This window comes from Toxotes jaculatrix, chromosome 15 (genome assembly GCF_017976425.1).
Source record: "Toxotes jaculatrix isolate fToxJac2 chromosome 15, fToxJac2.pri, whole genome shotgun sequence".
In the NCBI taxonomy this organism is placed as follows: Eukaryota; Metazoa; Chordata; class Actinopteri; family Toxotidae; genus Toxotes; species Toxotes jaculatrix.
Window position 1 is genome coordinate 12,755,158 of NC_054408.1, and position 23,346 is coordinate 12,778,503.

The following is a 23,346-nucleotide window of genomic DNA, read 5'->3' on the forward strand; positions in this document are numbered from 1 at the left end:
CAACGATTAAAATTTTTAATTTTTTTTTTCTGAACAGGTACCAGAAGAAACATTTTTGTCTTATCAGGGAGAAGCATAAATAGTCTACGTTCAGTTGCAAGTAGTAACGCGTTAACTTGCCCAGCCGTAGTATTTCTTTTAAATAATCCTAAAAAATGTTTCCTGCCATAAAAAAAAACCTTTTATATAATAGCTTGCTACCAACCAGAATGCTTCTGTTTTTCATCCTCCTTATTTGGAAGTGAGGTTGTGCTTGCACCCCACCTTGTTAACAGTGGCATCTGTGTAAACACTTAATGTACTCCTTGAAATTAGTAATGTAAACAGTCATGCCTCTGTTTAAACATAATGGGAAACAGAGGCTTTCATTGTAGCTGCCTTTGTGCACATCTGACAGTGCACTGTGCTTGTGTACCTTGTCTGTGTGTATTCCTACTTTAAGAACTGTTGTAGTACTGCATGAACGTTTCTCAGAATTAGATTTTTAGCATCCTCTACTGTTTTTTAGTGAGAAGCACAGGCACTGTGCCCATTCCTGGTAAATCAAGTCAATGTTCAATGAAGCAACTGAGACAAACAAACAGGACAAATAGGATAGTATGGTTCAGAGAAGTGACTTAGTGGGAAAGGTTAAAGAGAACCAGCTCCATGTATGAATAGCTGTGACAACAGACCTTTGTCACTAAAAACGTTTTGACATGACACAGTTAAAATCACAGGTATAAATAATAAAATTGAATAAAGTTGACAATGCCTGAATTCCATGTAGCTGCTTCAGTTATAAAGTCTTGGCACTGTGCATGCTGGTTCATTGGCATAATGCCATGGCTTATTGGGACATATGAATTGCTGCTGTGAGACCTATGAAGCATTCTGTATTTGAGGCATAAGAAAGTGTGCGTGTGCTCCTACACTTTATTTGGCTAAATAAAGGTTTGGAAAGTCAAACAGGAATTATGATTCTGACATTTTCCAAATATAACATTCACTTTCCCCTTCATGCCCAGTAGTTAACAAGCATACCAAAAATAAATCATATTGAACATGAGGCAAGAGCACAATTCCCTCTCCTTGATCTCAGCAGACTCCAGCCACCAGCCATACCCACCCACACGTTTGGCTCTGTTTGGAAATGAACACGAGATTTTTGAACTCGTCTGTGCCTGCAAAACATCTACAGTTTGAAACTATGGCCACAAGATGGCAGTGTGCTTCAATGCTTTCTTTTATTATCGAACCTCACAGGTCGTATTGAATGTAGAGGACTTGATGTTGAATATTTTATTTCCTCTAAACGGACATAAAAGCAAACAAAGCTTTCCTGTTGCTTCTATTCTGACCTATCAGAGATATTTTTTGTACATTTGGCTGATTTAACTTACATAACACAGCAGGGACTAATTAAATTTGATATGTATAGTAGGGCTGTGGGTGTTTGCCAAGGCAGCTGTTTCTTTTTATAAGCCTCTTAACTTCATCTGTTTCACTACCATTTGTGACATGTTTGAAAACCATAATTATTCTAGGCTACAGTAACACAGTGCGTTTCAGAGGGATGTTTTACACATGTTGCAACAGTGGTACAAAGATCCGTTTCTAATATAATTTACAGCCAAGTGGAGACAAAAATATTTCAGCATATGAAAAAGATAGGTCAGTGCTGAAGTCGAGGTCAAATAGATTTTCTGTTTAAATGTGGTCTCAGTCAGGAACGAAACAGCAGATCCAGCCTGTGACTTACTTTTAGATATCCTCTCACCCTAATGACAAGGAATCTTCACTTACAAACGTGTAATTGGGTTTCTGTAAATAAATCGTTTCCTATTAAGAAATATAAATCTCTGCAGAAATATTTTTAAACGCTCCTTCTTTGGCCAGAGTCACAGCACATGATGATACAGAGGGATTTGCGTTGAAGCCACAGTGGGCAGGCAGCAGCGCTCTGCGGCTGATTCCTGGTTTATAAAAGCATGATTGGACAGAGTAAGTCACGTTGTCCGTGAAGCTGTCAGTCTAATGCTGCACCATTGTTCCCTGAGCAGCCGGAAGGGGTGCTTGTTAAAGCACTGTTATGTGCGACAATTGTGCCGGTTGGTCTAGTACTCTTCGGGAATCCGGTACCGGTTTTTAATGGTCTCGCATCGGTGGAGGATTTCCGCAGAGGAAAAACCGTGTCATGGTTTAGGGAGAGATTGTGAAGTCCAATGAGAGAGGGGCGTCATTGACTGGCTTGGATACTGAGGATAGTAGCGAAATGAATGGTGAGTATGATCAGTTTTTGGTGATAGGCCTGTATTTTAACACATGCACGTGGATTAGATGGGAAAATATAGTCCTGTTACCTCTGTTTGTCATGTGTTTTCTCTCTGTTGTATAAAAAACTTGGACCTTTTATATATTTACCTGCCTGTTTCCTTATCTCAGTATGTTGGGACGCATCCCTGAATGGTCCATTTTTCTCACACCTCTGGGCATCACACCTTAGTAGTCACTATGTTTTGGACATTTGCTAAAAAAAACTATATGGTCCTTAAAACTGGAGAATCATACCAAGACTTCAAGATCAACTTTTCTTTGTTCCACCTAAACCACTGACCATGTTTTTGCTCAAATACTTGGTGCACAAAAGGTTCACTACTCTATATGTATGCATGTATGAAATAGACTCAGAACCACAGGGAACATGTATGTTAGAGCTCCTGTGCCTTTGAGTATTGTTTTTGAGGGCACATATGTGTGTCATACAGGCTGTTCAGTGGTCTATGGCCAACTGGCTGAGGGCCTCTCATGCAGACCACTGGGAGAAGGTTTCCTGCGGAGCCTCCTGCAGAATAGGCAGAGGACCCCCCCCCCCCCTCATATAAGTTACAAAAGAAAAGAGAGGCTCACAAAGACATTTAGACAAAGCTCTGTCAATCATCCATATCTCAGTGCTGACATTGCAAAGTTTCCTTGACAAAATCTGTGTGCATCTTGTTATGGCACCTTGAATCAGGTGGTACAACCAACACAGCATAAAACAGAATTCCTCTAAGCCACTTCTTGCATAATCTCTTGTGACTCCAGAACTGATATAGTTGTCGTTCCTCTCAGTTACTATAACATTGGTTGCATAAATAAATAATCATTAATATTTCTCTATCCTTCACAGAACAGAAGCAGGACGCTGCAGTGTAATATATTTAGCTAAAGGTAAGACCACGTCTTCTGCTTGCTGTCTGTAACATAATGCTACCAGTCTTCACAACACATTAACATATTGAATTCATGCCTGCGAGAGAGATGGTGTTCGCAAAGCTCGCACAACTGTTGCTACGCTGCCACAAAAGACCCTCTGATAACAAGATATGATGTGATGTTGATGCAGACAACAGTGTTTAGTCAATACAGACAGCTGCGCTATTCTCACTGGATTATACTAGATAGATGCCTCTGATATCACAATGATGAAAAGGGGGCATATTCTTTCTAGAGTATGTTGTATTTTATGCTTGATATTTATTTCTTTTTTAGTCTGTAAATCAACCACCAGTACTACAAAAATGGGGAAAATCACAGACCTCAACCTGCTTTTAAGGCAGTAAAGACAGAGAGCTGAGTTTTTTTAATATTCTGTGTGAATACATTTACATCAATGTAGTCAAAAGATACAACCATAAAATTCTTATGTGAACTGAATGGGTTTTTTTTTTTACATATCAGGCTTGAATATGGCAACATCATTATCCTTCCATGCCTTCTTCATTGTTCCTCCTCCAGCATCTTTTGTCAGAAAAAAAGGCAGCACCAACAGTCCATCGTTGTGCACCAGCATGTGCTCAAACATGCGACCATGCACGTGCAGTCACACAACCATTTCCATCTTTGTGATTGAGATCTGAAAGGTGAGGGGGATAGGGGGCAATGTGTATGTGTGTGTGTGTGTGTGTGTTTGGGGGAGTGGGGGCCTCTGTTCTTGTGACTGTGTGTTTTTCCTCCTCAATCCATCTGTTTCCTCCGTCTATCAGCACCCAGTTCTCAGAGGAGCAGAATTTAATTAGTACATGTGGCACTGAGTTAAAGGACATTGAAACATTAAGTAGATGTATTTACTTGTAAAAAGCTGCATCATTAAGCTCGCTTATTTGAATAAGGGATTCAGCCATGCTGCTATTACATACTGTAGCACAGATGGCTAAAGCTTGATAACAGTAAATGCAGTCCATTAAAGATTCGCAGGAAAGGTGTTATGGCTTAACAGCACTAAGAAGAGTTTCTCTGCAGGAGGCTGGTGTGGGTGAAATGTCTGGACGCAGAGGTTCAAATGCACGGCTAAATCAATTTTGTTTTCTTCTGTGTGGGAACAACATGAATTCATGGGCTTTAAAGGCTTGACCTGGAGATTCAGGCTGATATTCTGAGTTTGGTTAAATGTCAGATTGTAAATTGATGTGAAGAGTAGTAGCTGGTTTGTTTTTTACATTATGGGTTTGTCAAAAAAGTCATAAAACAGTCTGCAATAGTGATAATTGTTATTGTGCTGTTGCAGGTCCATTGAGTTGTTTAACACCTTGCTTGGTGCCTTCCTACTTGGATAGGGTGAGATGGATCTAACATTATGGACTGTCTTTTACAAATATATGTGATTTGTATTTTTGAAGTTATACACAAAAAAGAACCCCCAGGTGTCAATATAGTGCACTGAATATTTCCACCCTTCTGCTCTAAACAGTCTACAAGAATCCATGTAAAATACAACCTTAAGAATTATGTTATACGAAAGAAAGGAATTGCTCATACACAAAGAAATATGTTGATACAGCTCATTCACGATTTAAAGGCACACCTACTTTTGCCCCAGTTACCATGGAGAAATGTGATATATTAGGTGTGTTCATATGTTCCTGATATTAAATTATTATTAAATTTTCCACTGATGGTCCATTTCTAGTGTTATATGAAAACGTAGCTTTCAAGTGGATTTTGGATTTTTCAGGTTAATTAGGATAAAACAACGGGCTAACCTGCAAGTAAAGGCAACGGGGCTGTATATTTCTGTATACACTGGCAGTGTTCTCTGGTATTATATGGACCGTCTTCTTAATGCGTTATACACGTTTTACCCTCTGTAAAACAGCATTTGGCACACTCAGTAATTTTACACTCCACGTTCCAAATTTAACGTGTTTTTTTTTCATGAACTGTCACTGTACATGCTTTAATTGATGTTTCTTTTCCCAAACACTGCATTAAAATCGCAGTATCAATGAATCACACTACAGTCCTACTAATATCAACCTTTTATATTACAGAGCAGCTTTGTGTATTTCAGCGGGTTCGTGCTTCCAATTTAGAAGCTTTTGATGTGACTCTTTTTGTGTCTTTGGTTTCTTCCTGGCTGAGCTCTGGGCTCTCACGGTTCAGGATTGTGCTCTCTTGAGATGTTGCCATGACACCTATTTGGAATCTTTTGTCTGTTGCCAGCTAATTAAGTGTTAAGGGGGAAAAAAAGACATATTTCCTGTCTCAATGAGTTTTAATTGTCAGTGCAAGGTAAGCCACTACATAAATGATTTACACAGCCATCAAAATGAAGTAATTCTGCAATTATTTGTTTTATTCTGCTATTGTCCAATCAGTACAGATTATAAATTTCAATTTTAATGTCACAATTAATATTGTGAGCCACTGACTTAAACTAATGAAAGCTTTTGTTCACTAAAACTAAGAATGCTGGTCACAGGGTCCAACTTAAATATAATAAATATACACACCCAGACAGTCCTATGAAGCATTAGCAGCATTTTTTTTAAACTGTTAAACTCTTAATAAATAACACTTAAGGATATTTTCTTTCAAATTTTAAATTCGGGTTTCTTTGATTTGATTGTTGCTTTTTTAGTTAGGACAATTTAATGTTGTCGAGTTTGAGTTTATTTTTATAATCTTTTACAGCCAAAAATTACATGTTCATAACATGTCACATACTGATGAAGGTCTTTGTGACCAAAACCTTAGATAATAAATATTGTGCAGCGGTGATAAGTATACAGATGTTTTAAATCTCCCATAGACATAGACATCTAATCAACAAAAAGCCACATAAAAAGAAGGAGAAGAATGATAGGTCTTGAAAAAGAAATTAAAAAACACGCTCTTAAATTAAACACCATTGCTTGTTTTCCCAATGTAATTTTGCAACATCACAACAGCATTCTAAATGAGAAGCAGAAACAACTGGCACTCTAAACGTTTTATAGTGTATATTTGCATTGTTGTTACAAACAGTAAAATAGAAATGGCACAGGGTAAGGTAGAAACGTACCTGCCCATCACAAATATAAAGAAAATTTATAAAGTATCTCTTATTTCACACATTGGATTTACAGTCTTAGTTAAACATCTCACAGTTCATCATGTATATTTTAAATTACAAAGTATGAATATGAGACATTTATTCAGATAAATGTCTCATATTCATACTTTAAGTGGCCTTTTATGAGAATCATGTAAACATAAAAAGATTTTAATAGAATCCTAACCAACATAACACCTTGAATAACACTTCCTTCATTAGGTGTGCACCCTTAACAACATTCACATTGATTTTTCACAGGAAGTATTTTGTGTCACTTCGGTTTTCCTATCACTCTAATTCACCATATACTGCAATCACATGCAGAGCTGGCCTACTTCACGAATTTTCTCAGATGACAGTGCGAATGTTTTGCATATAAAAAATGATTCAAGATCTCTACACGATACTGGCTATATATAAATGATAAGGCTTGTCTGAGAATATGAACCCCACATCCCACAGCTTTCCCAGCCTGTGTTAGAGATGAAAGCAGCCCTGTCTCTATGAAATGTTTTGGCAGCTCTGTTTCTGCCAGCAAACTGGCTTTTGCGAACTTTCAGGTGGCATGGGAAAATAAAGTCATAAATAAAATATAGAGCCATGAATAATTTAAGTGAGCATTGTGATTGACATGAGGGTGAGAGTACCTGATTATGCGTCCGCACTGTGTGACTTGAATTACAGCAAATCAAAACATTAGTCTGAATGTGGAGCTTGTTCGTTCTTATTTGTCTGCTACGCTGTATTTTGATCACTGCATGTACCAGCAAAGACAGTTGAGATGCTGGATGAAATGTCTTTTGCACTTTAAGAATGTAACTCTGTTTCATTAAAATATTTCTAATGCTGTTTGTTGTGGAAGATTAAAAAAAAACACACACAGAGAATCATGTCAGGAATCAGATAAGTTCACAAGCTCTCAAAATCATGCCCAAAATATTCCCATTTATCACAACATAGTGGTGCACTAGTGACTAAAAATACTTATATATATATATATATATTTATACTTAGTATATAATACTTGTATGCTTTCGCAAAATATTACAAAGAAATAGGTGTAGCTAGATATGTTGGAGCAGTGGACCCCCTTTCCTCTGGACCCACGTAGTTAATAAGGAGCCATGCTTCCTCTATTGTTCTGTGAGGAGGAAGAACAGATCAATGATTCCCAGCACTCGGCTGTATTGTAGCTGCAGGATGGAGGCTGCAGCAGGCATCACCAGGCTGCAGCTCCTCCGTGTGCTGAGTGCTGAGCAGTGGGCTCCACCCCCCCCCCCCCCCCCCCCCCCCCCCCCCCCTCACTCTTTCCTACTCCCCCCCTTTCATGTGTGTGGAGCAGATCTGTCTGCAGCCTCAGGCAAGTGCAAGTTAACAAATGTACAGAGCGCATGTGAAGTCTCATTTGCATAAATCTGTAGATGTCGCTACATTTCCTTAAATGGATTCCTTTGTGTTTAATTGGAGAATGTTTTTTCCCTGAGCATTTGTAATTCTTTCAAAGCTGATGGAGAGTGAAGATGACCGTATTTGACAATTAATATTATTTATTTGCATAATTCGGCCATCTGACCTTTATTGCAACACGGATGAAAAACAGCCTGAGCAAATGTTTATTGTCACTGTCACTGAACAAATTGTCAGGTGTTTTTCTCACTTCTCTGTACTTAATGTGAGTAATAACAGGCCAGTTGCAAACTGTGTAGTAAGTAAATGAGCTTTAGGTACAACATGCTGTAGCTAAATTGTAGCAATTCCGCATGGGTTTTTTTTAAATAACCAAATGATCTAAGAGAGTTTTTTTGCTGCTCCCTTTTTATATTACACTATTTTTTCCTGTTAGGTTTTTATAAACAAGCTATTACCCTTTGATTGTGACCATCCATTGCATTAATTTATGTTGGCTGTGTGGTCCTTATGTGTTCTCCAAGGACAGGATGCAAATGACTGTGTTTACTGTGTTATTCCTGAACATGATGGTCGCACATACTGATTAAGGCAAATGGCCCCTGACCTCTCGCAAAACACATTGTACTGCGGCCTTTTCATGTATAATTTAGGAATGTGTCTCACCCCTTCTACAAAGCAGTGTCAATGAATGTGTGAGCAGTGTGTTTGTGTTCTCTCTGTGGCAGGGATCCTCCACTGACATCATCTGTAGCTGTATAATCATCCAGGCCGCAGCCTCTCCTCAGGGGAGTCCAGCTGAGACCTAGCCTCTCTTTCTCTCCCTCTATCTGTTTATTTATCTCTCACTCTCTGCCCAGCTTTCTCTCTCTCTTTCAAGGTTGCCGTTTATGGCTTAGTGTGACACCAGTGATGGATGAGCTCGAATACAACCTCAGACTGGCTGCATGGCCCAGGATCTTTTGTGGCTTCAGGGTTTCTCCTTGCTCTGTGATCCCATCAGTTGGTTCCACTGGAATGCACCCTTAGCCATTCAGACAAAGTCTACTGCTGTGAAAAAATGTTTCTCAAATTAAAAAAAAAATAGAAATCAAAAGAAAGAACTAATAAAAAGATCTGCCAAGCCATCTGGGATGTATAAATGTGTTCTTCATCACTGTAGTCTGTGATGCGACCGGCCATATTGAATAGCATAGGCATTTGGCAGGCACAGATACAGAACAGGAAAGCACATTTGCCTACAATCTATATCAACCCCCCCCCCCCCCCCCCCCCCCCCCCACACACACACACACATACACATTTGGCAGTTTTTCAAAGTTGAGTCAGATAGTCCTCTTGGAGGAAATGTGTCTCCTGAAATTATATTTATATGCAAATAATCAGTGCATACATATGTAACTATGTAACTAATTAGTGATTTATATTCACCTGCAACTTTACATACCAAAGCAGATGGGATGTTTAAATAGCTCAGCATGGGTAACCATGTACAGTGTGCTTGATTCTGACTTTGAGCACACTGGATGTTAGTTTTGCTATATGTAATATTTAAAGTTAAACCAAAAGGGTGCAGAAATACTCCAGAGCAAACTCAGAAGCACAGTTATTACATGCTATTGGCTAATGGAGTAATTACTTTTAACGTGTTAGCAAACATTTTGCTTAATACACAATGTGCAGACACAGAAAAACATGGCATCAAACTAAAGTAATCTACTAACTCTATGAGAGCCGTATCAACACATTAGGCTATTTCATGCCATTGATGTGTGCAGGGAGTCAGCTTGCTCATACAGGGGAAATCTTTAACATGCAAACTTTGTGGGCCCAAAAGCATGGAAGCCCACAGAAGCCTAAAAAACTTTTCCGCTTAAATTCCCAGTGAGCTACTTTCATAGGATTGAGTGGGGCAGCATGTAGTAACTCCAAGATAATGAGCTAAAAGAGGCTCAAAGCTGCAGAGCTAGCCATGATCATGATCTTTTCCTAACCCTAGGAAAGCATTTGTAGGTGTTGTGGGACAAACGCATTCCACTAAAATGTACCTTGCTCATACAAAACAGCTGCACAGGATCACAACACAATGGTTATTTCTATTTCTGGGATCACAGATTTTACTGCAGTGAGGGCACAGTGATGGTAATCAAACATGGATCAGCTTTCATTGTTGGAAGCCTCTCCTTTGTCTTGTGCTACCTGTTGGAAATATTTATCATGGAGTGTGGCTCCTCCATGAACTCCTCTGCACAACAAAGATCTGTCTTTCTGTTTGTTGATGTTGATGTGAAACTTTTTTTCCTTGTACCAGTCTATCTAGGAGTCTATCTAGGAGTCTGCTTGCCAGTATGTAGATGAGAGTGCTGTATTTTATTTAACATGAGTCAGACATTCTAACAGAATAGCAAGTCTGCCTGAGTTGGTGTGTGATGATGGTGGAAGAAATCCAGTCAATATTTGTTCCCTCTTGCATGCTAACATTTGTGGATGTGGGGCCCAGTCCATGATTTTCAGGAGGTAACTCTGGTATTAAGTTTGCAAGGCTCTTGGATGTTGGTACTGCAAGTGGTCAAGGCCTCTGCACCACACAGGAGAGGAGGCAACTGAATTTGGCAAAGGCCTACATGCATAGCTGAGGTGATGTATTTCTGTGTCAGTATCAGCTTTGGAGGAGAGACAAGCTGCCTGTGCTGGCAAACTTATGTCTTACTCACTGTTTGTAACCTGTCCACGTATCTTTTATGCCTTTTGGAAATGCACAGAGGACGCACTGCTAAACTTTCTCTGAATAACATCAGATGGCATTATGATCTCTATACTGCACCTCTAATATACTGCTAATGGAGACCTGATAGAGACCCGCAGACCCTGGTCTCAAACCTATATAGGTTAAAGAACCTCCTGCCATCTGTTCTGCATGGCATTTGAACATACTGTGAGATAGCTGTGTTGGGCGTTGAGAGGGAAAATGGCTGTTATGAAGGTGATAAACAGGGTGGGTGCAATGATTCATCCTTGGTTGACTCGAGTCTTTACCACTAAAGGTTGTGATTCATGGCTAAACAGTTGCTGATTTGCTGTTGTGAAGCCAGACGGTTCAGAGTCAGATTTCTGGTTAGATCTGTGAAGGGTTTTCTATAAATATGGTTTTTACCCTTTACATTTTGACTCCACACACGAAGGTCCTGTGTCAAGTAAAGGACCCTGGAAATAGTTACTTGCAGGAAAGTTTTCAGTATTTTTCAAAACAAAATTTTTACAGTCTGCTCTGAGAATAAGGTTAATACAAGCACTCCTCTGTTTTTGTTATTTGTCTTAAACATTAGCACTGTGTTGGAGATGTCATTAAAAACATATTCAAAAATTACCTTTCATCTGTTACAGTGGGAATTGTGCAGGTCTTTTGCATATGACCTCAATTGCGGTATGGCTACACAAATAATGCTATATTCTACACCTTTCTCTTTTGTTATTTTTGCCTGCTGTTTGTAAATTTCCCTCTCTGAAAAAAACAAAAGTCTTGAAAGTCGGAGCAAATATAGGTCACCATCATCTGGTGCAATGGTGTAGCAAATGCTGTCTCTCCAGCTTATGTTTTGCATTTTTATGTAATAGAGCAGCATATATACGTGTGATGCTCATGTATGAATCATTAAAGGAATGCAGATGAGGCTGTCTAATAACACATTTCATCAAAGGTCCTGGAAGAAGTGATCAGAAGAACAACCTGGTTTAAAGAAAAAGATAAATATATTGCATAAAATGTGTTATCATGGCGCACACTCCTTAGTCTTTCTGTTTTCACAATGAAATTTATCATCAGTACTGTAACGATCAAATTCATTGGAATTGTTACTAAAAGCACACAGCAGAATTTCAGGTCAGGTTGGTTCATCTATCCAAGTAGAGATTTACAGCTGAACACAGATACAGTATCAAGAAATGAAATGCACTTCAATTCATACCCTTTTAACAGAATTATTCCATGACTTTTGTAAAGAATATACTTGCTGGGTTAATATTGGTTTGTCACAATTATTATTAACTTTCTGGGTTGGAAATATTATACTTTGTTTAGAATGGCAGCCAGGGTTTAGCATAGGCACTTAATTTTGAAGCTAAAAGCTGGGAGAAAATCAGGATGTATTAAAACTGATGTTTCAAAGACACCAATTGTTTATATTCATATTAAGAAGAAACACTGCATTGGTAAACTATTTAAAAGACAGAAAACAAGGTATTTGTTTACTTCCATTGTACACATTTGAATACAGATGTGACTTAAGATACTTTACTTTTACTAAGATAGAGATGCTTTACTCCCCTGTCAGGCAGTCCAGAATTAGACCCCATAGAACCACTAGGCAAAAATCACTGAAGCTTATTTCCCCACATATTAGTATGACAGTGGGATTCATTTTGATTACGGGCTCTTCTACACTCATACACACACACAGACAATCTATCATTTTTAGATTTTAGACACAAGTCACAAGGACAACAGTGCAGTTTAATGTAGTCTATTGTAGATCAGTTAAATAGCCCTGCAGCGCTGCCTTCGTCAATCTATAATGTTCAACTTAGTTGCTGTGTCAAAGATATGCACAGAGGTGGACAAAATAAATTACAGGTATTGCATTTTTCATAAAAAGCTAACCTACCAGATTGTATTACACTGAACAGGTGCTCCTGTTTTTGTGTTGCCCCCCCCCTGTGGGTATAGTGCGTATATGTTGTTGCTGCTGCAGTTGTGTTATTATGCTTGCTGGTTCTTTGGTCCTTCTGATTCAGCCATAATAGCTGACTGTATTCTTTGAGTGCTCAGCAGAGTCTGTCAGAGTACAGTCAGTGAACTTCCACTGGCACCCTGTGTGCAAACTGCATATTTGAGAGGAGCCATTTCAATGGCAAAGTCACTGCTAAAAGGGATATAAACCCCCACTACTGCTGCTACTACTATTACTACTATTACTACTGCTTAATTTACCAATGTAGTTTTTGTAGAAATGCAGCTGACAATAGTGTGACATCATTAAGAACTAGGTAAAAATAATGACATGGAGAGCAAGAGAGAACCATTCCTTAAATACTAAGTGGCGAGACTTCATACTATAGTGATGTTTGCTTTAAAAGAGCTGAAATCTATGATGATCTTTGGAGATACATGACCAACTGAACTTACTGCTGCTTTCTGAAGTGTCTTACTGTGGCTCGATGATGTTATATGGTACCAGTAGAGAGGCGGTGTGAGCAGTGTGAGGAAGATACAACAGGGAGGGGTGGAGGAGGAGGAGGTTCAGCGAGGACACTGGTGAGGATGCAGAACATTGCAGGGTTGAGTGACACAAATCGTTTCACATAAAACTGTCAATAAAAGACATTGTATAAACTGCCTAGCTAATCCACGAGGGATTTAAATTATGTCCAATTAAGAGCCATAAAAATGCAAATGTGGGGTTTTGAGTGAATGTTTTGTAGTAGTGTTGCTAACTGACCATTTGCCATCTTATGTCTGTAGTGGATTTCGTAACATTTTTCCCAGATATAAAATCCAGTTCTGTCCTATGACACTGTATGCTGTGTTTGTGCTCAGAAATTGCCATTTGTTTGTAATGACTGTAATACTGCCCTGGCTGTAAAAAAGCCTCCAGGCTTAAAGCTGTCCTACAAGAGGAAGTGCAGGGCCTTTAATGTTGACATACGGTTCAACTAGAGTGCTAGAATGATATCATGGCTCTTTGACTGCACAAGCTGAGGCCCCACTAAGTCTTCTGCAGAACTTCCTGGCATAGGAAGTGTTGGAAGTTCATGTATTACAGTCCTGACAAATCTTGTTTCCTGTGGATGAGGTAGTATGTGCTGGTATTTACTTGTCAACCTCTTCCAGGTATATGTTCAAAGTCCCTGTGCAACTTTTCTGCACCAAGCTTTGCTTTTTTGGATAATTGCCACTTTTGCTAACATTTTTATGTGAGCAGTGTGTAATGTTCTGTTGTTAAATTTGATTTATTACATGTTTTTTTCATCTTTACAAGTCATTTAGGCTTTTATTTTGTAGTTTTATGCTCTCTTGATGGTTCTATTGTGTTGTTCTTGGCATCAGATGTTTCCCCTTTTCCTTTTCTTTGCCCCAGTCATTCTCCTTTCTACCTCCCCACTCTCTCTCACTCCTCCCCTTCCTCATTCTCCCCCTCCCCTTTACTATTCCCCTCTGAATCCCCTCCTCCCTGTATCTTTCATACCCCCTCTGCATTTCTCTAACACTCTGTCTTTCTCCCTCTATTTGATCCCACCATACCTCTGCCTCCTCCTTCCCCCCCTGCATGTCCCCCTCCCCTTCCCCAGCTCATGTTGGTAAAAATATCTGCAGACAGCAGGAACAGAGGCACGCCTGACTCTCTCTCTCTCTCTCTCTCTCTCTCTCTCTCTCTCTCTCTCTCTCTCTCTCTCTCTCTCTCTCTCTCTCTCTCTCTCTCTCTCAGACATCCCACCCATGTGATCTCACAGGCTGCCTCTGCTCGGCTCCACTCTACTCCAGTCAGGCTCCTGCCTTTCAGCCGGCTGCGGCTAATGAGTCTTTGTGTGGCCAAAGAGACAGAGAGAGAGAAAGAGACAGAGAGAGAGAAAGAGAAAGAGAGAGAGGAACACAGTGACAGAGAGGGAGGTAAAGTGAGAAAGACTGTCATCTTGCAACAGCAAAGCATATGGTACCGACAGTGCAGCCAGAGCTGGAAAAATACAAGTCTCTCTCACACTCCTGCACCCTTTTTTCTCATGGCCGTGGAGCTCAGGGGTCGCTGCAAGTCAGTGCACTGAAACAAAATGGGAACCTCTTCATTCATCATGTTTCACCTTTTTTGAATTGCCACATTTATGATTGTGTGGCTGTGCTGCTGTGAGAAGAGGTGAAAGGAGGGACAGTCTGCCAGTGGATACAGGTCAGTTGTTCCTGTGAGGGCCAGACACACACACACACACACAGAAGTGTAATGTGGTCATTGTAGGACTGATGTGTCATGACTTGCTCCAGATGCCATAGGGTTGTTGTCATCACTTGGGATGAGTGTTTTGAGCCTCGTGTTGTCACATCGTTTTATTGTGATTGTGGGAACCTTGTGAATGACAAGGGGAAAAAATAATTGCATTGAGAATGCAAGTGTGGCACAGTGCTGTGAGCTCTGACGATTAAGGACAAGAGTTGGTTTCCACAGCTGATGTGTGTGCACAGAGAGGCAAACACAGGGAGGGGCTTTGGAAGCTGGCTTTTGCTGCATTATTTCTCTGGGATATTCTTGCTTGTACCATAGTGTGCGCTGCCCAGCCATGATTAGTGGTAAGGCAACAGTGAAGACAAAGACAGAGCTGTTGGAGAGGAGCAACAATCTTTTTTTTTTTTTTATATATATATAGCCATGATGAAAGAGGTTCACCCTAGAATACCCTCAGCTCTGTGGTTCATGATGTCATACAAGTCCAGTTTCAAGATTTTAACTTTTAACTCTTGCTTGCTGTCATGACAAATGAAAATGAACTAGTAATACATTAATCTGAGAAAGGAACAGTGGTAAATGTATAAACATCATTTGCTTAGATCAGTGCTTTACTATGAGACTCATGCACAGTATGTAACACTGGAAACGCTGTCAAATGGTAAAGCACTAGTTGTGAGAGTACATTACAATCTCCATGGAAACCACTTTTGGTATCAAAGCCCAGTGCAGCATCAGCTGAGGGCTAAGCATACGAATAGGTTTTCCAACAATGGTATCTAATTAGGACCCTTGCTAGGAAATGGACTCAAATTACCCTGGCCATTTCTGCTGGAAATTTCCACTCTTGTTTGGCAACAAATGAAGTGGATTGTGAATTGAATTGAATCTGTTTCTTGACTGTTTTGATGTGAGACTAGCATCTTATGTTGATGAACATTTTAAATCTCACATGGCTAATTTAATAGATTTCAGAACTAGTTCATTAGTTTGCATTATTTTGTCATAATCATCCAGCAGAGAAAGTAGATGGATGGTTTCTTGTTAGGTGGTTCAGTTGTTGGATTTACAGAACCTAAAAGATGATTTTACTTTCAAATTAATATCAGTTCTTTTTGAAGAGGCTACCCTGACTGGCTCCTCTCTCCTCCACTTTCTCCCAGATGGAGGATGCCTCACATTCCTTAGTTGTAGGTAGAGCTGTTGACTCTGGAGGTTCTCCAAACGCTGGTGGTGCCATGCCACCGCTCTGAACAAGCAAAGCCTCCTGGGAACAATGACCCTCTTGCTGCCAGTGCTAGTCCTCTCTAGGTTGCACCTCTTTCTCTCAGGCAGCATGTCTCTCAGGCAGCATTTGCATCTGTAATGACTCAATAGCAGAGCCCAGATGAAACGCTGTGGCTGTCTGTGAATGGAACTCCCCCACAAGCTGCTCTGGCACATAGACAGAGTGGGACTGGGTGAAGATGCATGCTGTCTTTACTGATTCCAGTTTCCAAGAGAGAAGGCAGTGAGGGAAAAGCTGCCAGTCATAGCAATCCTTGCTGTGCTACAGCAGCAGTGTTGTTACTGGGTTTATTTTCAAATGTGATGTGGCCTTCCAGCTGCTGTTGTTAAAAACAGGGAACACAAAGCTCTGCAATTAAATACATTAAAGGACTGCATTTAGAATGGTGTCTGATATTCAGGCTAGTGATTAACATGAAATAAGTCCTGCAATAATACAACCCATTACACACTTCAGAATGACAGCAGGATGATATTAAAATGGAAAAAGCAGTGATCAAAATAATGTGACAGTTACACTGCAGAAATTACTAGTGCCAGTTCCACTGTAGTGGTGATTAGTTTTTGTGTATTTGACTGATGAGCTTGCTCTTGTTTATTCGTCTAATTGCATCATCAGTCAGAGAGAGTTAATGGACCCTCTCAATTGACACTGAAGTGGTCTGTAACACTTCTGTTACAACAGCCTCTGTATGAGGTGCTGTAACCCCAACTATTTAGCTGCACCTACACAGAGACACAAAGGTAGTTTCTAATTTCTTCATCAGGAACTGTGATATAATACAGCTGTACCCATTTCACCGCAAAACCACTACAATAAATAATATTATTATATCACTTTTTAACAATAAAATGTCAACGGGGGACTATTTATTTTTCCATTTTGTCTATTACTTTTACAGTGCTTTATGATAAATGATTATTGACTGCATTTGTAGCAGATTACAGGGCAAATTATAGCCTTTCACAGTATAGATTTTTTTACTCTGCTCTTTGATGACTGTAGTTGCATATTCCTTTTTATCTGTAGCAGGCATCTGACCTAACAGAAGATTGTTACAGACGCACAGGTTATCACTCACTATGCACTCATTAAGCTTCACCTATTCCTCCACCAGTGCTGACTGATGTGTGATATAGGTACAAATCACCTCATGTTGTGAAGATTGCTGCCACACTTCAGTAGCTACACAGAAATGAACATCAGCATGTGTTTGCACCTCTATGGAGAAAAAGAAAGACTGTAGATAGTTTTTTTTCCCATAACATGTAAGGAATTTTAAACCATTGGATGTTTAATCATTTTTATGCTTTCTAGGCGTAGCAATCTCATAGCAATATTGTAAATAATTTCAACCTGACCAGTAGCAGTGCAAGACAAGTTGGTCCAGTATGTTTTTTTTCCTCTCCAGCCTCTCAATCAAAGATGGTGGAATGATCTTCCTGTAAGGCAGACACAGTGTGTAATTAGCAGCTTTCTCCTTCCATCTCAGCTCCTTTGTGCCAAGGTGATCAATCGCCCAGGGAACGCCTGGGAGCTGGGATAGCGGCAGGAGAGATTGTGTGTCTGTGTGTATGTGTGGGAGTATATGTGGGTGTGTGAAGGGTGGTGGTGGGAGTGTGGGCGGGGGGAGTCTGGGTCTCACTGCTAATTGAGTGTGCTGAGGATTATGAAGGCCCTAAACTGGATATTAAATAATGTGTGAACCTTCCACTGTCTTTCGGTTTCAGGTGTGGATGCGGCGGGCCATGAGCGGAATACTGAAGAGAAAATTTGAGGAGGTGGAAGCCTCCTCCTCCCCATGCTCTTCCTTGCGGGAGTCTGATGATGAGGTCTCCTGCAGTGAGAGTGGGGATAGCAGTGACAGTGTCAACCCCTCTGCCTCGGGCCCTTTCACCTGTGAGTGGCTGTGTCTTTTAAATTCGTGCATTGTGCTCAGTGTGGCTAACGTGTGCTATTGATGGTAAGATTAATGTCATCATTTCATCTCGAGGAAAACAAAGCCAAAGCACTGAAAGGGATTTTTAATCAAGTTGGGAATGACACTGGGAGTCAACCTGATTTTGTAGCTCACAATCAGTGCAAGATGCAGGTCAAGGAAAACAAATCTGCATGTCTGCTGATAAGGGAGTGTAGTATGAATTTACAGTCGTGGCTGTGCATTAGAGAGGGGAGGAAGCTGAGTGATGCTAAGAGTCCAGTACTGTAATAAAGGGGAAGCGTACACAGGCAGCCTCCCTCATTAGGAACAGAATCAGTGTGCAGACCCAGCCAGATGAATGAACTGATGCAGTCTCAAGCTGTGTGTGTGTGCAACACTGCTGGCACTGTACATGTAAATGAACCACTCTCTAAGAACAGCATAGCAGGTGATCACGCAATTATTGTCGAAATTAATTATCTGCTATACAAATCATATTTTTGATTTTGATAATAGCCCTTTTTTGAGGAGGAGGGAGTGGGAGGGGGCTTTGTTTTTGTTTATGCATGAGCAAAGAAAAGCCCACTTGCACATGCACACTCAGTATTAGGTTTGATGCATGGTGGGTGAAGACTAGGGCTGCACTAACAGTTGTTATCACTGTTATTACTGATAAATCTGATTATTTTTTTCTCGATAATTCAATTAACTAGTCCAGTAACTGTTTGGTCTGTAAATTGTAGTGGTAAAAAATGCCTTTTACAATTTCCTAAACCGTAAGGTGACATCTTCACATGTCTTTTTATGTCCAACCAATAGTCCAAAACCAGAAAATATGAAGTTTACAGTAATTTAAAACAAAGAAAGCAGCAAACCTTCACATTAAAGAAGCTGAAACCACCCAAAACACTTTTCTTGAAAGCAACTCAGACAAATATCAAAATTGTGGCAATACATTTTCTGTAGATTGACTCCTGATTAATTGTCTCAGTTGAAGCTAATATAAAAAAAAAAATACTAACAAGACCAAGATGTGAGTAATCTAAAATGAAGGTGCAGCTCTGCAAAGGCAGTTTTGAGGAGAATACTTATGGTTTCCTAAGATAAGGTTACAACCAAGATTCTTTGAAGCTTAGCAGTTTGGCTTTTTAATGTCCAAATGCTTCAATAGAGGTCTGCTACTGAGAGAGTGCACAGTTATTTCTGGCTTGAACTGACTTTGTATTAAAGACTGTGCTCTTAATTGAAGATAAACCAACCACAAAAGACATGTCTCCTCTGCAGGTTCAAAAGGACACTGAAGTCATCTCTAATAAGTAACAAAGTGCTTGTGTGAATCTTAATGTCTAAGAATGTGAGTGAACTAGATTATATAGCTTTATTAATCCTTCGGGGGATTGTGAAAGCATTGAGAGGCTTGCTTGCTGGCAAAAAAAATATCTCAATAATGGGATACTTAAAGAACAAAAGAAAGGAGTCACCTTTGGACAGCATGAGTGTGTTTTTGTGTATGTGCACAATTTGGCACTGGATACAAGTTTTTATATTTGAGTTTTAATATTAAAAGACAATGTCAAAACAAAACTCAAACAAATCAAACTGTTTTGATGATGCAGGGGTTTTTTTTTGTCCCTATGAATGACATGCAGGTGGGTGTCTCTGCACCTCCTTCCTGTGGGGGGGGGGGGGGGGGGGGGGCGTAAGTAGGGTGCTGCATCTCTTAGAGGCTGGCCTCTGTGTCAGCTGCAGCTGCTGGTAGCTGGGGGCTTGAGAAGGTCATATAACAGCAACTAGGGAGCTGTGCACTGTGGAGACTGCACTCCTGTGAAGTGACAAGTGCATGTACAGTGATTGACTGTCTTGGCAGTGAGATGAAGCAATTAAGTCCTGAGTGGTTTTACTCTACATCCCAGGCTGCAGTGTTAGAGAGAGGAAGAAAAACATCTGCAATGTGTTTGGTTTTTTTTTTTTAGAGCATCTGAGAAACAGTCAGGTTGGAGTATGGGGGTGTTTAAAGTGTATAGGAACACTTGCTGATTATAGCTTGCAAAACTGTGAAAAAGATCTGTGATATGTTATTTTTTTTCTTATAAGCTTTAATACAGCCATCCATCCAAAAAAAAAGCTGATTACATAGACCTTAACATCTGTTAACTGTTTTGACAGCTAAAACAAGCTGTTAACTGTTTTGCATTTCTTTTTGTAGATAATGAAACACAACTCTGCTCTGTACCCCTCAGTCTGACAGCTCTACATCTGTAATGAAACAAACTGTCCCTCTTGCGTGGGGTGGAGAGCTGTTAGAACCAGATGTTTTCTGTTTGTCCTGTCTGTCTGATATGGGGTGGATGCTGGGAACACAGCTTCTGTGAACCTACACTCTTCGTCTCTGGGCCAGGCAGGGGATTATTTATGCTCCACCGTTGCCCTACTCTCTGCCCCTCCCTCTTGTAGTGCTCTCCTTAAAAAGACACACTGAGGACTTGCATGCCAAGCAGAAGCACAGAGATGTGATGAAATCCCTCTCTACAAAACTGCTCTAAGTTCAAGATATGAAGATGCGCGTTGTAAAGAGGGCATGAAAGAATTCCTCATATTTCAGGCATTTAAGGACAATACTCTCAGCAAGTCTGTGTCCCACATTTTGCCATGAAAATGTCACTTATCTTAACAGGCTTTACATGGCTCTAAAACTGTTCTACTCCAAAATGACAGGATGTATAAATGATAAAAAAACATCAGCTGTGCTGGAAGAGTTCTTGACGCAGTGATCTGCAGTGTGGAGCTGTAATTCTTTCCACATGGGATTAATGAATTGTCAAAAACAGTTTACAGCCAAGGTGACAAGCACACCCAGTGTACCACTTTTTTTTAACATCACCGTTTGTAACACCACTTTTTGCCATTTTCCTTCGCAGCTGACTCAATACTGAAGAGGGAGAAGCGCCTGCGGACGAGGAGGGTGCATTTTGAGAATGTGACAGTGTATTACTTCAGCCGACGGCAGGGCTTCACCAGCGTGCCCAGCCAGGGAGGCAGCACGCTGGGCATGTCCAACAGGCACAGCTGGGTCAGGCAGTACTCCCTGGGTGAATTTGCCCTGGAGCAGGAGCGGATCCACAGAGACATGCTCAGAGACCACCTCAAGGAGGAGAAACTCAACTCAATCAAACTCAAGGTAAATGATTTACGATGAGAAAAGTTATTCTTTCTGTACAAAGGATTTTATGAGCATTATTCTATAGATATCAGTATCAAATATGTAAGGAATTAGAAATGGCTTTGCTGTGAAAGACTTGAATTCTTTTTTTTTTCAAAAACCTTTTTGTCTTCTCAAAGAGCTTAGCTCTTTGCTCCCATCACTTGAAATGTGATTCCTTCATGTTTTCAGCTCACTAAGAATGGCACGGTGGAGTCTGAAGAGGCCAACACACTCACGGCAGAGGACATTTCTGACGATGACATCGATCTTGACAACACAGAGGTGGACGAGTACTTCTTCTTGCAGCCGCTTACCACTAAAAAGCGACGGGCACTGCTGCGCTCCTCTGGGGTGAAGAAGATTGACGTGGAAGAGAAACATGAACTGCGGGCCATCCGGATGTCCAGAGAGGACTGCGGCTGTGATTGCAGAGTCTTCTGTGACCCAGAGACCTGTGCCTGCAGCATCGCAGGGATCAAGTGCCAGGTAAATCCCTTGACACACATATTTTTAGTCCATGTTTTATTCTGTGTAAACAGCAAAACATACTGTACATTAAAAGGGAAGGTGCAGGGGACAAATGACTTTATTTTGTGGTTTTTGTACTTCAATTATGCCTATATCACACTACATAGGTCATCTGTTCAAAATAAAATAAATTACACAGTAAGTGTTATCTTTTCCTTAGGTGGACCGTATGTCATTTCCATGTGGTTGCACAAAAGAGGGCTGCAGCAATTCAACCGGGAGAGTGGAGTTCAATCCCATCCGTGTTCGGACCCATTTCTTGCACACTATAATGAAGCTCGAACTGGAGAAGAGTCGTGAGCAACAGCAGGCGTCCCCCACCAACGGTTACCGTAGTGAAACTAACGACCTGGGAGGTGGAAACCCTCTCATTCAATCCCAGCACAGGTTGGAATACTCTCTGTCAGACGCCATTCCACAGGCAGCCAGCATGCACCTACAGAATGCCGATGAGATGGAGGAGCCGCTAGACGACGAGGAAGAGGATGAAGAAGATGAAGAGGAGGAGGAAGAGGAGGAGGAGGAAGAAGAGGAAAATGAAGACGATGAGGAAGATGAGGAGGATAGTAGCAGTGTTTGCAGTGGACTGTCCGACTCCAGCACACAGAGCTTAGCTAACAGCGACTCTGAGGATGAGGAGGAGGACGACGATGAGGATGAAGAGAAGTCTGAAAACTTTGAGGACGATATGACAGCCCCTCCAGTGTCTCACACAGAGGTGGTCCCGTTGTCCTCTGTGCTGTGCTACAGCGATAGCTCCGTGGCACATGACAGCCACATGAATGGAAATGCTTATTTAATGAACTCTTCTCCACCTGAGTACTATCAGCTGGGGAGCGCCAGTGCCGTCTCCAATGGCCAAACCAGCCAACCCAGTGAACCCTATGGGGAAGCCTTAGCATTCCAAGATCCAGTCAGTACGACTAATGGCAGCGTGGCCCAAGGACCATTCAATATGACTGCTGAGCAGTACACAGACTACTCTAATCAGGCTGAAGAACAATACACGGCTAATCACCATTTCACTCTGACAAATGGTGCTCCGGCTGCCCCTCTGACCTGCTACACACCTGATCAGGAGAAGAAGGTGTTGCCCAAAGCGACGTTTGTGGAGCAGCCTGAAAACCAGAACCAGACACAGTTCCAGAACTACCTGAACAATAACACCCAGAGTTCCTACAGCAGTCACAGCTCATGTATGGCAGCTGAGCAACCGCAGCAAGAGACCAGTGTTAATAGACATCCTGACCTGACCTTACTTGCGAACAATACTAAAAACCTCCCTTTACCAGACCATTGCCCCGAGGTCACAGCCATTTAGTGGGCCACACCTTCTGAAGTGTTCTTTCATTACTGCATCTTTACTTGAGCCTGACCAAGTGGTATTTTAAGGGAACATAATCATGGCCTTTTTGAATTATCTGACCTTAAATTTCAAAGCAATTTACGGTACCATAACACATTTTCATCTGTAACTATAAAGCCATAGTTTCATGATGGAATTGTTTTTTTAGGAACTGTTCATCCCTGAAGATTTCTCCACTGCAGTGTGTGCATAACTGCAAAATGGAAAGATCAAAAACACATCAAAACATCAGTTATGTCATGCTGTGCAATGTATCTAGTAATTTCAGATGTAAAGTTCTAGTTTTAAGCAGATATTGTACTGTAGAT

General features: G+C 40.8%; 1 protein-coding gene across 1 annotated transcript; it reads left to right on the plus strand.

Annotated features, from left to right (window-relative positions):
- The first annotated feature begins 2,225 nt into the window (after positions 1-2,225).
- On the plus strand, positions 2,226-23,126 carry csrnp3 (cysteine-serine-rich nuclear protein 3). The gene is made up of 6 exons (XM_041056474.1): positions 2,226-2,261; positions 3,152-3,192; positions 17,752-17,920; positions 20,861-21,120; positions 21,334-21,630; positions 21,833-23,126. The coding sequence occupies exons 3-6, from the start codon at positions 17,758-17,760 to the stop codon at positions 22,991-22,993; spliced, it is 1,881 nt and encodes a 626-aa protein (XP_040912408.1). The 5' UTR covers positions 2,226-2,261; positions 3,152-3,192; positions 17,752-17,757; the 3' UTR covers positions 22,994-23,126.
- The last annotated feature ends 220 nt before the right edge of the window (positions 23,127-23,346 follow it).

Bases quoted from the DNA above. Each gene is read 5' to 3' on its own strand.
- csrnp3 (XM_041056474.1), top strand. From the start codon at position 17,758: ATGCGGCGGGCCATGAGCGGAATACTGAAGAGAAAATTTGAGGAGGTG. The intron at 17,921-20,860 runs GTGAGTGGCTGT...TTTCCTTCGCAG, and splicing joins TGCCTCGGGCCCTTTCACCT to CTGACTCAATACTGAAGAGG. The intron at 21,121-21,333 runs GTAAATGATTTA...TCATGTTTTCAG, and splicing joins TCAACTCAATCAAACTCAAG to CTCACTAAGAATGGCACGGT.